This window comes from Gouania willdenowi, chromosome 14, assembly GCF_900634775.1.
Source record: "Gouania willdenowi chromosome 14, fGouWil2.1, whole genome shotgun sequence".
In the NCBI taxonomy this organism is placed as follows: Eukaryota; Metazoa; Chordata; class Actinopteri; order Blenniiformes; family Gobiesocidae; genus Gouania; species Gouania willdenowi.
In genome coordinates, this window is record NC_041057.1 from 25746112 (window position 1) to 25761679 (window position 15568).

The 15568-nt window shown below is 40.7% G+C and overlaps 1 protein-coding gene across 2 annotated transcripts in view; it reads right to left on the minus strand.

The window, feature by feature from the left end:
- Window positions 1-323: 323 nt before the first annotated feature.
- sptbn4a (spectrin, beta, non-erythrocytic 4a) overlaps window positions 324-15568 on the minus strand; it is a 53454-nt gene continuing 38209 nt past the window's right edge. For both annotated transcript variants that reach the window (XM_028465879.1, XM_028465878.1), the window contains 12 exons: window positions 13961-14206; window positions 13692-13826; window positions 12381-12622; window positions 10928-11066; window positions 10771-10855; window positions 10371-10582; window positions 6577-7826; window positions 6395-6455; window positions 5658-5926; window positions 2939-3109; window positions 2806-2848; window positions 324-1811 (listed from right to left, as the gene is read on the minus strand). In XM_028465879.1, coding sequence (XP_028321680.1) covers window positions 1512-1811; window positions 2806-2848; window positions 2939-3109; window positions 5658-5926; window positions 6395-6455; window positions 6577-7826; window positions 10371-10582; window positions 10771-10855; window positions 10928-11066; window positions 12381-12622; window positions 13692-13826; window positions 13961-14206 — 3153 coding nt within the window. In that variant the 3' untranslated portion in view covers window positions 324-1511. The remainder of the gene's footprint in view (window positions 1812-2805; window positions 2849-2938; window positions 3110-5657; window positions 5927-6394; window positions 6456-6576; window positions 7827-10370; window positions 10583-10770; window positions 10856-10927; window positions 11067-12380; window positions 12623-13691; window positions 13827-13960; window positions 14207-15568) is intronic.

Consider the following 15568-nt stretch of genomic DNA (forward strand, 5'->3'; position numbering starts at 1 on the left):
ATAGTAGTAGACATACAAAAATGCAATACTTCTTATATCCTTTTGCTCTTTGGTAATACATCTAAATACTGCTTGAAATATACAACATATTTGCATATTGTTATCTGACATCTGTGTATTTATTGGAGAATTAATAGAAATATTTTAGTTTTACTCATTTCAGTTCAGAGTATTGTTTTATTAGAGCACATGATTTATTGGTATACATACAAAGATATGTATATACAGTGCATGACTTGAATCATGACAGGTTTACATTAAACTTTAGATAGAGGGATCCCAATCAGTCAAATGAACGACAAAGAGAGTGTTCCACTCCTCTTTTCAAAATTGGGCTGCAGCGCTCGGTGCAGCAGGAACATTTCACAGCTGAGGTTTGTTACATTCTGTGGAAAACAGAGTCGCAGTAATGCAGTACAAACAGCAAGAGGGGCCACTTGGTGTCATAACTGGTGTTACAGGTGAAGAACAATCTCCAGCATAAACACCTTCTCCCCATGCGACGTGTGGAGTGAAGACCACCCTGGGTTTGGAGAAGCAGACCATGGTAGCAAAATACACTCCCCCCACCCCTCCCCAACTCGCATAAGTTATTGCAATTCCATCCCCACCCGACTTATGTCAAGAACATAAAAATAAAGGCAGGTTTAACAGGTGCACTAATAGACTACTTCATGCAATGTTTGGACTTCTTCAGTCATGTTTACAAAGGCTTTGTGTCACTGTGAACACAACTCCTGTTGATGAATTGGAATTTGATGGACATCTCTTTTCTTCAACATTGATCATTGTGGACAAATGTGTAAAAGAATAATTTATAATAATAGCATTAATAACCAAAACAAGTCTGTAGAAATGTGTATTTGTTAACACCAATGAAGTCAGGTGCTAACACCAGCATTCCATTCTATTAACATGATTCAAAGCTAGCTGTGTGACAGGATTACATGTCAGTATGATTAGTATACACATGTGTCGAGTGGCTAAGGTGCATGGCTGCCTGGAGTAAGCTTACATTGATGTCACAAATTATTGTTACATTAGTTTTATATTTTGCTTTCAACTTTCTCTCACTGTAAAGAGAAAAATAAAAAAGTATATTGCTTAAAAAAAAATATTTTATAATATTGTGAAACATTTCATTCATTACCTCTTGGGTTGTTCTCTTCATAGATAGATAAATACATTATCAATCAGAGTTACATATACAGGATGATGCTGTGAATCCAAGAGGCTAAACGATCGACAATGGAAGGTGAATGTGACTAAATCCTAGGACAAGGTATTGGAGTCTTTGTTTTGTCAGCCGCCTCGGCAGAACTCCTACTAGCAGGGGGCGCAATCCAAGCATTGGTGAAGGGGGAGAGGGGGTGCTGAGAGATTAGTCAGAGTTATAGCAGTCAGTGGCTCTGTGACTGAAGACCGCACGTGCTCTTTGCACCCCCCCCACCTCCCACCCACTCCCTGCTGCACCTTCAGTAATTCAGTACTTGTTAATGTCCAAACAAAACTCATTTGCTCTTTCCAGAAGTGCTCGAGCCTCCTGCTCCACCCTCCAACTTGTCAGCAATTTCAGATGTGTCTAACTTCTCGGAGCCGTCTCCCTTCTCTGACCGTTCCTTCTCAGACCGCTCCTCTCCCTCGGCCAGCTCAGACCTTACTGACCGTGCGTCTGCGTCTCCCTCAGACTTCTCCTTTCTCTCCGAGCGATCAGGGTCCATGGAGGACGTGCCGGGCATGTCCCACTTAACCATGGCTTCATGCTCAGAGATGCAGGTGGTGATGTTTGACGTCCAAGCCTTCAAGTCCTCCTGCAGAAGAGAGATTGACACATTTCCCACAAAACTAAGAACTTTATCTGTGTTACGACCGCTGGAACAGCTCGGTAAAAATGTTGTTGCCCCTATCGATCAGGATTAAGGATTGTTACTAATCAGGCAGACTTTTAAAAAGACCAGAGACTTTGGGGGCTGGGTTTACAAAGCAGAAGAATTTACGGTCCACCATGTTTAAAGTTGACTACTGAGAGACAATTATATTTATGTCATAATAGAAGCTTCATTGACCCAGGGACTCAATGAAATTCAGGTGCTCCTGGCTATTTTTGGCAAGGACGAATCCCAGCAAGTTTCCGTGCTTTCTGTTCCTCTAGTCACATGTGCTTAGTAGTGGGAAAGGCAGATCTCAACTGGTGAATATTTCCCAAGCGATAACAATTCTGTTAAAAGACAACTTTTACAATTGGATATACACTAGCATTATGCAATTTATGCAACTAACGGTTGCAATCTTTTCTCATATCAAGTCATGGTGCGGAGTTAAAGGGACTTGTCACTCTATATGCATGTATACATTTATCACTAGATTCAGAAAGGAGGGAAAATATCTTGCATTGCCTTATCTGTCGCCTAAAAAGCCACCACAAAAAATTACAGATGAATCTTTAAAAAAAATTGTGAAAGATGTGAAGGATAGGATTTCAGATGTGGAAACTTCATTCAGTGCAGTTCTCCTTCTTAGAGGTAAGCACCTGCATGTTCAATGTGCATTAATGCATTATGGATTAATTTTGTTTTATGTCTTTTGTAATTCATCGTTGACAGGAAGTCATTTTATTAAGTCATTAAAAAACCCATATTAATTTATTAATTTGTTTGTGTCAGTATGATACAGCCTTACTCTTTGAGTTACAAAAATCTAGATTTAAAAGTTGCGTAAAACAGTGGTTGTGAAATGGGGGGGGTTGTTTATGTGAGCGCCTGAGCCCTCTAATGATTTGAATCAGTGTACAGTAAATATTCTTACCTCATCTTTAGCATGAAATACTAAGTTGTTTCCATCACTGGTTCTGTTAGTGAAGAAAAAGAACACATTCAGTATTCCACGTGATTATGCTATCATATCAAATGCCGAATAAAAAAAACAATGCATAAATTACTGTAGAACGAAGACATTCTTTTTCTTCTTGTACCCCATTGACGGGTCAAATGAGCAGTCACCGAGGTCGACAGAGGGCTCACTGTTGTATGTTGTGGTGTGGTTTCTTGCATCCTTATAGAAGGTCAACTTCCCTTCTTTCAGCACACAATACACATTCACCCAGGACTTGCTGTGGAAGCAAAAATAACACAAATATTGACAGGGTTAAAATTGAAACTGTAAATATGTTGGGGGCTATTTTGATGCCTTGCTCAAATTAGCTAATTTTTCGATGCACTGTTGCAGACGTATCCCAAAAATTTGAGTGTGGTTATGGCACAGCCCAGTTGGGGGACCCATGGAAAACAAACTTTACTCCAGAAAGAAGGTGTCTTACATCGCAGGCCGGGTCTGAGGCAGATCGCAGACGCAATGCTGGTTTCCACCTGCATTTTTTGAACATCTGCATTTTTACCACACATGGCAGCTTTACAGTAAATCCAACTGTGGCTCGGCATCAAGTGTCAGCAGTTCAAAAATTCAAAATAATATAATGTACTTAAGTTTAACCATGATGTGGTCCTCATATTAAACCATTAAGGTTGTCCTTAATGGCTGAATGAGTTCTTACTGTGGGCCACTGTCTGTCGGGCACGTTTTCCTCAACCTAAATAATGAGGGTATTGGATCCAGCAGAATAAAATGGGCACAATCCTGAGTACAAACCTCTGCCTTAGGAAGAACACACCTTAAAGGTCCAGTATTATGCTGTTTTTCACCCATCTCCAATTGTTCTAAGAATCCCAACAACATAGTATTTGAGTATTATTTTCCCAAACTCGCCTGTTTTCTAGAGTTCTAGCCCTCTGAAAAGTCACTTTCAGACCGCTTCTAAAAATATGCTGTTTTGGGGACTTCATGCATATGCATGAGTAGGAGTGTCTGTAAACTCTATGCCTCGCTCTTTAAGAGTGCTTGGCTTGCACTAATATTATACTTCTCTATGTTTGGTGTGTGGGATTCCAGCAGTTGATTACCATAGCGGTTGTCTTTTGCTATTTAAACACTGCACATTACAGTAACACATATGGCTATGTAAGCAGCTATTGTGATTGTGAGTCCGACAAACACTGCTTCAGGGTGTATGTGCAGCAGCAGCAGCAGCGGAGTGATCTGGCATCTGAGTCAGCTGTTTTAAACACTCATCAGAATGTTAAGCTGCTAAATCACTTTCTTGTCATCCTCACCTCTTCTAATCACAGGAATAGTCCATTTAAAATGATAGTCTTTTGTTTTGTCCTAGCAGTGCATCGCAATAGGTCACAAACACGTCAGATCATGTCAAAGGTGATATGAGGCTGCTAAAAATTAAACTGATTGTGAGAGCTCAAGCTGCGCTTTGGATTATCTATACTGGATTATCTATATACTGTAAATATATTAACTGTGTATTAAGGGCAGTGGTGGCCTCATGGTAAAGGAAGCGGGCATGTAACCACTAGGCTGCTAACTGCACACGGGTGCTACAAAGTGACTGCCCACTGCTCCTCAGGGAGGGGTTAAATGCAGCAAACAAATTTTGTGCATGTAGCTTTACATATATGACAATAAAGAATATTGTATATTAAAACAGTGACCCAGGTTAAAAAATTGAATCTTTGCACTGAAGCAGAGCACACACGTGCCTCATCAACAATAACCCAAATCTCTGAAAGGCTGCTCTTCATACAACGAAGTAAAACAGGAAAACTCACTAAACAAAGGAAAACACCTAGGAATCAAACAATCCAGTAAGGAGGAAACAGAGTGATGTTGACAGGCTACTATGGCTTATTACAGGGTTAAAGAGTAGGTGAGGGTGCGGGGAATAAAACCACAATAAAAAGCACATTTAACGATGCCAGTCAGTCGCACACAGAGCATTTTAGTATGTGTAGCTCACGTTGATCTTTAGAATAACGTCAATGGTTGTCTGACGATGCTGCTAATAAATGTACTGGTTTGGGTCAGTGTGACTGTGAGCGTCTTTGGGCTTGGAGGTTGTAAATAAATAAATGAATGCCCTAGCGCCCCCTCATATTGAGGTCAGAAGCTGAATTGTTAGGTTTCATTTCTGGTGAATGTGACTGTGCCGTTCTCATTCATTTATGAAGTCTCGCAGCGATCGACTGGTAGATCTCGATTGACTCGTTGGGCACTAACGTAGAGAAATTCATTTTCGTTTTTATACCCTCCCACCCAATGTAATCTCAGTACAGATTAACTAAAATATCTTTCCATCTATCCATTCATCGATCCATCCATCTATCCATCCATCAATCCACCCATCTATCCATCCATCTATCCATCCATCTATCCATCTATCCATCTATCCATCTATCTATCCAGGGTTGTGGGGGTCTGCTGATGCCCATCTCCAGCTCTAATTGGCGTTAGGCAGGGGTACACCCTGGACAGGGTGCCAGTCCAGTGCAGGGCAACACACACAGACAACCACACTCACATTCACTTTGATGGCAACTTGAATCTCCAATCAAACTAACAGTGATGTTTTAGGATTGTGGGAGGAAGCCAGAGTACATGGACAAAGCGCACATAAGCACAGGGAGAACATGCAAACTCCACACAGAAATGACCCAAGTGTCTACCCCAGAGCTTGAACCATGACCTTCTTGCTGTGAGGTGGACATGCTAACCACTATTCCAAAAAACACCTGTTGTGCCACTGACAGCTGTACCTGTTAGGGCTCCTCTGCTGAGCTTCCAGGTCAGAGCTGGAGGCTTTTTTGCGGTAGAGGAAGCCTTCGTTTTGGGCAGTGTGAGACGGAGGCTGGGGTGTTGTTGGCGCACCGGTTGCAGGAGCTGAGCGTGAACGTCGAGTTTCTTCGGGCTCTTTGGGGCGAGGTCTTCGTCTTGGTTTGGGACGGTCTCTGGCACGAGGACGTCCGTCAAAGCGAGTCACAGGAGCTGAGAGGCTGCTAGGAGGTCGGTAGGGGTCTCCTCGTGCCTAGGAAAAGAAAACAAACATGAAACCGCTGTGATGTCATAGTAAAAATATTTCAAACTTTGTAAGATACTAAAGTCATACATGAATAGAACAAATCAATTTTTCACCACAAGCTACGCTGATGCTCACAAAAAGCTGTACAGCATGTAGGGAGCATAAATAGTCCATTCTCCCCATTTTGATATTGCAAGACTAATACAATGGTTAGACACAACCAAAGTCATAACTAAAAACACAATAATATTTTATAATATAGTAACAATTACAGTTTAAACTGTTGGGGGGATTATGTTTAGTAATATTCCCAACAACAGTATTACAGTTGGAGGAAACTCTATGAGGAGTTCTGGGCTTAAACAATTGGTAATACATTGAACACATTACTTGTTACATACATTTTCAATACAGGTACCCTTTAAACTTGTATATTACGTGAATTGTAGCCACTGTGGTTGTTGATAAGCTTACATGTGCTGCCTCTCTCTCCTGGACTTGCTCTACAATGTCTGCCATGGTGGATCTCTTTTCACTGCAGGATAAACAGATGTATGTCAGCGAATGTTACTGAGATGCAACCCCAAAAATCGGAGTTTTTTTAAATTTTTTAAACAGCCATAACTGTCAAAAAGAGATGCCACTTTTATACACACCCTGAGCGTTTGTCAGATCCCTCCTTTACAGAACCCTCGAGGTCACTTGAGTCTTGTCTCTGCAGTCTCTGCTTCCCATTGCCTTCCTGTTCGCTGGATGACTGCCTCTCCAGACGCCTCCTGTAACGCTCCTGCCGCACAATGAGTGGCAGTTCGTTCAACCTGGCCTGGATTTCTTGTTCACTGGAGGTCTGTCTCCCTAGCTTGTACTCCCTCTCCCTTCTCAGATGATCCATCTGTGGGTCGGAGCGGCTTCCACGGGGATCCCTCTGGAGACGGCCATGTAAGAGTTCCAGCCCAGACTCCGGCCCCATCATGTCCGCCATCGGTATATCCCCGTACTGTTCCCGCTGCATTCTGCTGGCTTCAAGAAGGGGGTTCACTGCCTTGTGAATGTGGTTGATCCTTGGCTGCATGAAATCCGCTTTGAGATGCTGCCATGCATATGCCATTTTAGGATCCAAGATCCCACCACTCTGTGGAAGGTAACCAGAACTGCCAAGACTTCCACTGCTGTAATGATTTTGTGCCAGATAGCTGGAGCTTCCCATTCCACTAGAGCTTTGATAATTTTGCGCCAGGAATCCAGAACTGCCCATATTAGGCTGTTGTGCCAAATATCCTGAACTACCTAAATTAGGCTGCTGTCCCAAATAGCCAGAACTTCCCATAATTTGTGGTTGTGCTAAATACCCAGAACTACCCAAGTTCTGCTGAGGCAGATAGCCTGGACTTCCTATACCTCCACTATTTGGCTGCTGAGGAGCGAGATTACCAGAACTTCCTAACCTGCCACTGCAAGCAGTCAGTCCAAAGTATCCAGAGCTCTCCCCACTGCCGATAGTCTGATGATTTAACCCAAGGTATGTTGATGTATCAGCTCCACCACTATTGGAAGTCAGCGCGGAGAAAGCAGAGTTACTTCCACCGATTGCCTGGTGGTTCATCCCAAGATAAGGAGAGCTTGTCAGTTTGCCACTGCCCTGTTGGTCCAGTCCGTGGTAGCCTGATCCATTTAGGACTGGGTTATAACTGCCAAGAGTTGACGGCAATCTCTGGGTGACATTGGTGGCACCCAGATCCAAACTACTCTGTAAGGTTTTGGGTTCTATATGCGCTTGTACCGTCTGCCTCAAGAAAGAAGAGGTGCTACTGGTTGATGAAACACTGGGAGTCAAACAAGATAGGGGAAACATCCTTCGACTCGAGAGGGGGGTTGTCTTTTTCTCTTCTTCTTTTTTCTTCTCAGCCTGGAAAAATATTCAAACTGGTGTAAATCCAAGCTTGATCAGCAATAGGAGCAATGCAAACCAGACTTTTTAAAGAATGGGATTTCCCAAAGCAAATACTGGGAGCGATTGTCTGTAATTGCAGTAGTCACACTGTATAATGAGAAGAAGCTTGGAACAGACTTACATTTTAATGTGTTGCTTCATTTTGATCCTGTTTATTAACATAATCATTGCTTTGTGTTTGATTTTAAAGTGACCCGAACGCAACTTCAACGATTCTGGTAACTAGATAACATTTTAAATTATTGTGAGTCGCTGGAAGCCACTTAAAGTTGAGAAATTTAAACTTTTCAAGCAATTTAGAGTGATGCTGTGTCACGACATCCTATCAGCAATGAGTTTCTCCCCACATCACTCCCCTGGCCGTCACTGTTTGTCAAAATGGAGGCTGCAGCCTCTTAGTGAGGCCTCCACTCTGTGAACACATACTATTCCCCGGCTGTCACGTCACTGGAGCGATGAAGTCACCAAAAAGTGCAAATATGTTCAAGGGACTCATCATATGCTATTTAGTGACTATAGTCGCTGAAGTCACGTTCAGTGTGAACACACTTTAAGAGTCTTTAAAGTTGCTTGTAAATTATGATTTTGAATTTTATTCATGTTATTCAGTACAACACACTACTTTAGGCAGTAGCGTAAACATCATGATGATAGTTACCGGTGCAAATTCTCTACACACACACAAACAGCCACTTGAGAGAACTGATATTGTCACCATGTAGGCCAACGACAGCCCTGCATATATGCTTCTAATTAAGTGATAAACTGAACTTCTTTTTGTGTTATAAACTGGCTTGTATGAATATTGAATAAATAAAACAAATCGAAGAACATACTAAAATATTTTTTAAATAATTTGTGTGATTGATTCTCTACTAAATACTATCTTTTCTAGTAAGCAGGGAGTTGTCCTAATAATCATAGCTAGTATTGTAGGTCCAAGAATAGTGTTCATATTAACTGGTTTTTTTTTTTTTTTTCCTACACATGAACCTGCATTTTTAAATACAGCGGTCAACCAAGCAGTCCATTTGTGTTCATAAAACAGTGGCTTCTTAAAATCTGAACTGCACAGCTTTCAAATATTTTGGGATTCGTTATTTTTATTTTATATTTTTGGTGTGGGTTGGGGGGTGGGATTATTTTGGGATTGAATTTTTAAAAGGAAATGAGTGATGTAATCCTTCAGAGTGATGTGTTTCCATAGGTAATGCTATAAGTTAGCACACCATAAACAGTAAGAACACTTTTCTGACACCAAACTTGTTGCTTGAGGTGGTAGCGGAGGCTACAAAAGCTGCAGTGGGCAAAGCCTGTCTTGCACAATTTGCACACAACTGGCCTTTTGTTTTCCATGCGGTGTTTTATAATTTGTTTGCAAATTAACGCGTACAAAGCTGAAAAACTCGGCAGTCTACTGTTTTGTTATTGTAGTCTTTAAACTCTTGACATCAGAAAGGTTCTGTTTGGAGTGCTAAAAAAAGGGATTAACAGCGTTATTTTTGTGGGCGCATTATTTTTTTCTATCACGTTAAAGTGACAGCCCTAATTATGACTAGATTATTTACAAAACACAAACTTAAATGTAAGGAAGCTCTACTCATGCTTTTTCCAGATTAACTGTAAACTTTCTAAAACAAATTTGTTTTTGTGTATTAAAATAAAAAAAAACATTACTTCGTACAGAACATTCCAGAGACCAAATGATGAAGCTGATGAATTGTGTTTGAAATTGTATTCCTACATAGCAGTTCATAAATTGGTAACTTGGGTCAGACGACGCTATCTGTGGGACCACTTCTAGCCCGACATCCTCTACCACAGAGAGTGGTCGACTGTCCATTACAATCATTTATCCAGTGAGATTGTTCATTTGTTAGTCATGGACTTATTCATTTTAGCTCTGAACCCTGTCATCTTGTCGGGTGTGCATTGGCAACTGCCTGCTCGGAGCATGTTACAGCTAACACTGTGTCCATGTTAACTACTACATGTTTAGCATTGAGGTGGTAGCAGAGGCTGCAAAGCACCGGTGATTGGAAAACTCTTTCTTCCACACAAGTGGGCTTTTATTTCCATCCGGTGTTATTATAAACTCTCCCGTCTCTTGTATTACAGTGCATCAGTATGGGTATACCAACAACTCCTACTAACATCAGAAAGGTTTTGGGCTGTTTGGAGCGCAAAAAAGAGATTACCTATGTTATTTTTTGTAGTGTTATTTTTCTGTAATCAATTGATCACAATGAAGGCATTAAAGTCCCAGCTCTAGTCTTTACATTTTTTTTAACTGCCAATAAACATTCATTGTAGTAGTGGGTGAAAGTTTACATGCATTAAATGTAACATCAAAGGCTGCAGGATGCATTCTTATTGCAGAATGTTGATTCACGCGCATGCCAGCTAACCAACAGCATTGCAAGGTCACGCTTTTCTTCTTGTAGCGTCAGATTGTGACTCCCTCGGACTGATTAAACATTTATCGACAGTTGAGCTTACTGCAGAAAGCTGGCGAAGGGAGCTGAAGCGTTCTTTCCAGGTTACAGCAGCCTTGCGGAACGCTTCGTGGCGAAGGATGAGTTGTTCAACCTCGTCTGTTTGGGCTCGGGCTTCTCCTCCTTCCTGCTGTTTGGAGGCAATCAGTGGCTCCTTGGCATTCAGCCAGGCTTCTGCCTTCACCGTCTCCTGTACAAACCTGAACTTGTCCTGCTCTGTAGGTGACAGGAAGCCAACAGTATTATTATCAACAAACAATGATAACAAATAAACAAGCTTCATTTATTAATCATGCCACATTGGTTGCATATTGCAGGATAAAGTGATAAAAAACCAATTAGTTTATTTTGTATGATGCCATTATGAATGATTGCTACACACTCAAAGTAATTCCAGCACTTACTGCGCTGTAAACGCTCCTGATTTTTGTCCCACTTTTCAATAAGATCCTGCTGTTTAGTTAGCAGACTGTCCAGCTTCTCTTTTATCTGTTGTGACACACAGATTTCAGCCATGATTAACTCTGTATATGCAGATAAGACAGTGATTGAGTGTCATACCTCTTCAGATGCAGGGTTGCCTGCAGCAATCAGGATTTTGCCAAGATCTGCACACTGCTGAATTGTTTTGCTTCGGCCGTCAATTTTGGTTTTCAGCTCTTGGTGTTGTTTCAGCATTAATTCTAAAGAAGTCAAATCCCTGGAAACCACAAACATACAAATAATAACAGTTTTTTTAATTATTATTATTATTATTAATAATAATAATAATAATAATAATAATAATAATAATAATAATATACATTCACAACCCCAAGGGGGTCAGGGGAGAACAGTTCAGCTGACCTTCTTGGCTGACGTTCGCCAACAGACCACACAAAAATATAATAACTCATAGTTACAAGAAGATTTATTGAGCATTACTCTTTTCTCCATGTGATTTATCTTTTTTAATCCATGTTGAAATTAAATAACTATACCACACTCAGAAGTGTGGTACAAGCCTATTTAAAGTGCAAAAAGTGTTCAATTATTAATTTTGCAAGTTTTTTAAAAACATCAAACTAGAGCAGTCTACACACCCCAGATTTAAGATTTGAACATTTTTATTAGCATGTCTACATTTTCAGGCTGCACTTGAGACCTTTGGGAATTGACAATGTTACCTGGACTTAAAAAGACACGATCGCTTGGGACAGATGTGAATATCGCAATAATCACTATATCACAATACCAATTGTGCCATCAATGATATCTTGTGACATTTTAGTATCGTAATATCTTGTCCCAGCAAATATCGTCTCATCCCTAAAAGGCATGCTTGCTTGGGACAGCTGTAGCAGGTATGGAAATACTCTAAGTTAGACTAAACTAGTAGTAAAGGCATATGTACTTCAAAACAAATATACTTACTTTACCACTTTAAAAAGGGGCATATTAGAGAAGTAAGTAATTCACAGACAAACAAAAAATGTCACTCTAGACTATCAGATAAATCTTAGTAGGAGAATGGCACAGAATGCATACTTGTTTTTTTTTTCATGGCGGTGAGTGGACTAAACATAAATCAGCAAGAACAGCATATGTCATGTGACATGCATGTCATGCCAGCACATGTCATGCCATCTTTGTCAGAACTCTGGTTTTATTGCATGTGTTTATCGACATCTGCTGGAGAAATGAGTCAGTGAAACTCGTCAGGAAATCTGATGACGTAGCTGTGCATGATTACACTCTGTTGTGACATCACATGAAAAACTGATGTCATTTAATTTTAAGTCAAGGTGGAACAGTAGCCTCATTCCAAAGCCTGCATAATGATGTTCATCCTACAGAGACCATGCAAGACCACTGAGACCTTCAGCAGTGACACAGTTGTGGTAAAAAAAACAAAAAACAAAACTGTTTCTAAATGACCTCACACACACTCAGCACAGCAGGCTTATGCGTACACACGCACACAGACACAAATAAAAAAAACAGTCTTAGCTCAACAATGGCTATGATCCCTTACCTTGGCTCTTCCCATCCTATCTGGCCCATAATGCCTTCCATCCACATGAGATTTTCACGCACCACCGAGAAGAACTGCACCTTGTCGGTCACTGAGGTCACCTGGATGCGACTGGCTTCACAGGAACCCAGGAGCTCCTTCCAGGCCTCCATCACCTCCTGCTCTTTGACCATTATGGCTTCAGCCTTTTCACCTGCATAAATGGTCCTTAGCTGGGCAGCATTCTCCTGCAGCTGCCTCACCTGTAGTAACACAGGAAGGGTCAGTGTTTGTTCAGTCAGAGTGGGAGAAAAAATGTTTCTATTGCACTGGATTTCCCACTTGTAGGTGTAAGTACAGCTGTAACATGTTGGTACAGAAGTGGAAAAGCTTTGAACCAACAACCTCACACTTGCTTGGTTGATTATTTACAGTATTTACTTGGACAGTGGTGTCCTAATGGCTAAAGAAGATGGGTTAAATGGATGAAGAATGAATTTTCTGTATTTATCCATACATGTGACAATTACCGGTAAGTGATTAATGTTGAGCTCTGTGTCTGTATTCTCATTGGTCTCTCATTTCAGTATCAGATACAAAATATACTGGTATGGTAATGTGTAAAGGGTTGAAACAAGGCGCAAGGCATTGACATCTTCACATTAGACCAGATGCATACACATCAATCACTGGTTCATGATATCAAGGCAATCGAGTGCACATTTTATCTTAACAACCAGGATAAACACAAAAGATCCTGATGACTGAAATAACACTAACTTTTACAGACATATCTCTAGGTCAAGGATCCCCAGACTTTTATGACTTACAAATATACTTTTTAAATAATCGGGTCATCCAGATCCATGCAGATGCAGATGAGTATACACTAAAAATAATATGGAAAATAGAGCATTGCTACATAACATGTTTCTGTTCACATCCGAATAAAGTGGAACTGATAAACAAATAAAAGCACAGTAAAATATGATAACAGTAATACAGAAACGGGTTGAGACGAAAATAAAAGCGTCAAGTAATTTACAAAAAAGAATTGAAATAAAAAAAAAATGGTAACAACATGCTGCTGGTAGGTTAGTGTGGAGGGCTGGGAAAAGAGTAAACTTTTAACTGACCACGTAGTCTTTTATTTTTTTTTAACATTGGAATCACTGTTATCATTGACAATCACACCCAGGGGGAGAACCAATATTAGCTATCCACAACTCTAAAGTCAATTGGCTTTTCTGAAATCTAAATACATGCTTCTTCTTCCTTGTGAACCCTAAAAGCATGGTGTGACTGAACACAAACAGAAGTTAGATAACTCACTTGTGCAACTAACAGTTGAAGGGCATGTTCAAATGAGTGCATGAGTCTCTGCAGGGTGGCTGGATTGGTGATGTTGGCTTGGCATGCCCTTACTTCTGGCAGCTGCTTCATTTTCCCTGTGATTTGAGCCAAGACCTACAACACGGCAAATTATTTCCATCATGAGCACTCCAAAAATAGCAGCAGTATGTCATGAACGGACTGTCTACCTGCATTGGTGAGGAAAAAGGCGAACACCTGAGTCACAGGCAGACAGTTTTTGACTGTACCTCTTTGCAGTCGGTAAAGAATTTGTGCAGCTGGTGTGACGCAGTCAGCATCTGTCTGCGGGTCTCCATCAGCTCCAGGAGGTCGGCCCATGATTCGTTCAGCCCATCTTTCCACTCAGCGATGGTGGCGGCGTCCGAGTGGCCGCAATCAATCATTTCATTCACCATCTTGTTCACTTGTTCCATACGCTGAATTCCAATATTGTTTGTCTCTGAGGCAAAGTTGGTGAACTTCTCCTGAAGCACCTGTGATTTACACAAAGCACATTACAGAATGTGTCTTATGTAGCTACTTATCCAGTATAGCAGTGTTTCCCAACCATGAGTGTGTGCACCCCCAGACGGGGATTTGAGGCTTTGCAGAGGTACAACATTTAGATATTATTTCCAGGATAAATCATTTTAGAAGCTTATTCCACTTTACACATCCAACAGATATTTTTTCCACTCATTGACAATAAATGGCGTTCATAGAATAAGCAATAATGCAGCATTGGTACACGTGAAGTTTTAAAGTCAAAGCCAAAATACTGAACATCAGGAATACATTCATTAAAATTGTTAAAGGCCTCACTGTTTGTTGCTTTACAAACTGAAGAGAGTTTAGAGGAGCTTTCCATTTAGTAGGCCACATGTATCAAAGAGAAGGAGTAATAATAAAGTGGGTACTTGTGAAGTATTTAGGGGTACATGAGACAAAACATTTTGGAAAAAACTGTTATGTAAGATAGCAGGGAGTACTGGAGCTAATCCTAGCTTACATTGGACTCTATTCTCCAAAGCATGTATGTCAGAAAAGCCACGCAGCGGTGCTGTTTTTGGCTGCTACGCCTTCATCTGAGTTACACACTCTGGGTGGAGCGACCCCGAAATGTGGGTGTTCCCATACAAATCTGGCTTCACGCGCATTCTCCCGGTGGCTTTAGTTATTTTTCTCTTATGCGCTTCTGAACCTTGAATAAGTGCAGCGCTCTGGGAAAGTGAAATATTATATTGCACTAGAAGTTTGGACTTACATTGTAAGCCCCACACACTCGTTATATTGCAAAAGAGACTCCCAAAAAGAATCTTTTCAAACTGACACTGGCACAGAGGTGGCAGAGCAGGTAACACAAGGACGCCAAAGGATTGACATCATCATTTCAAATATGTTCACATTTCCCATTTCTCGAAGGTATGAAATGTATCACATTTTATTGTTATTGACCCCATGCCATCCACTTAATATAATTTGTGTATGTATGTAAAACATGGTAAATTATAAGACAAACTATTTTCGTCTTATTAGTCTTGCTCTACTACCTATCCAAAATGATTGGCTTGGAGGAGTTGGTAAATTGCATTATTTGCAATATTTAAAGTGAAACAGTTTTTCAAGGTCCATGCACCACTGATTGTCTTTCTGCATCCTAATGTGCCAATTTATGATTCTGAACTCTGTCATCACTTTTTTTCGCCAAGTTTTCCCTCTAATTTGTACGTGTGAAAAAGGGCTAGGCAAAATAAACTAGAAATCACATCCCAATATTTTTCTCAAAAAGGCGGTATATGTATGTGTATGTGCATACAGTATATCGATACATATTTTATCTGAGATTTACTAAAAAG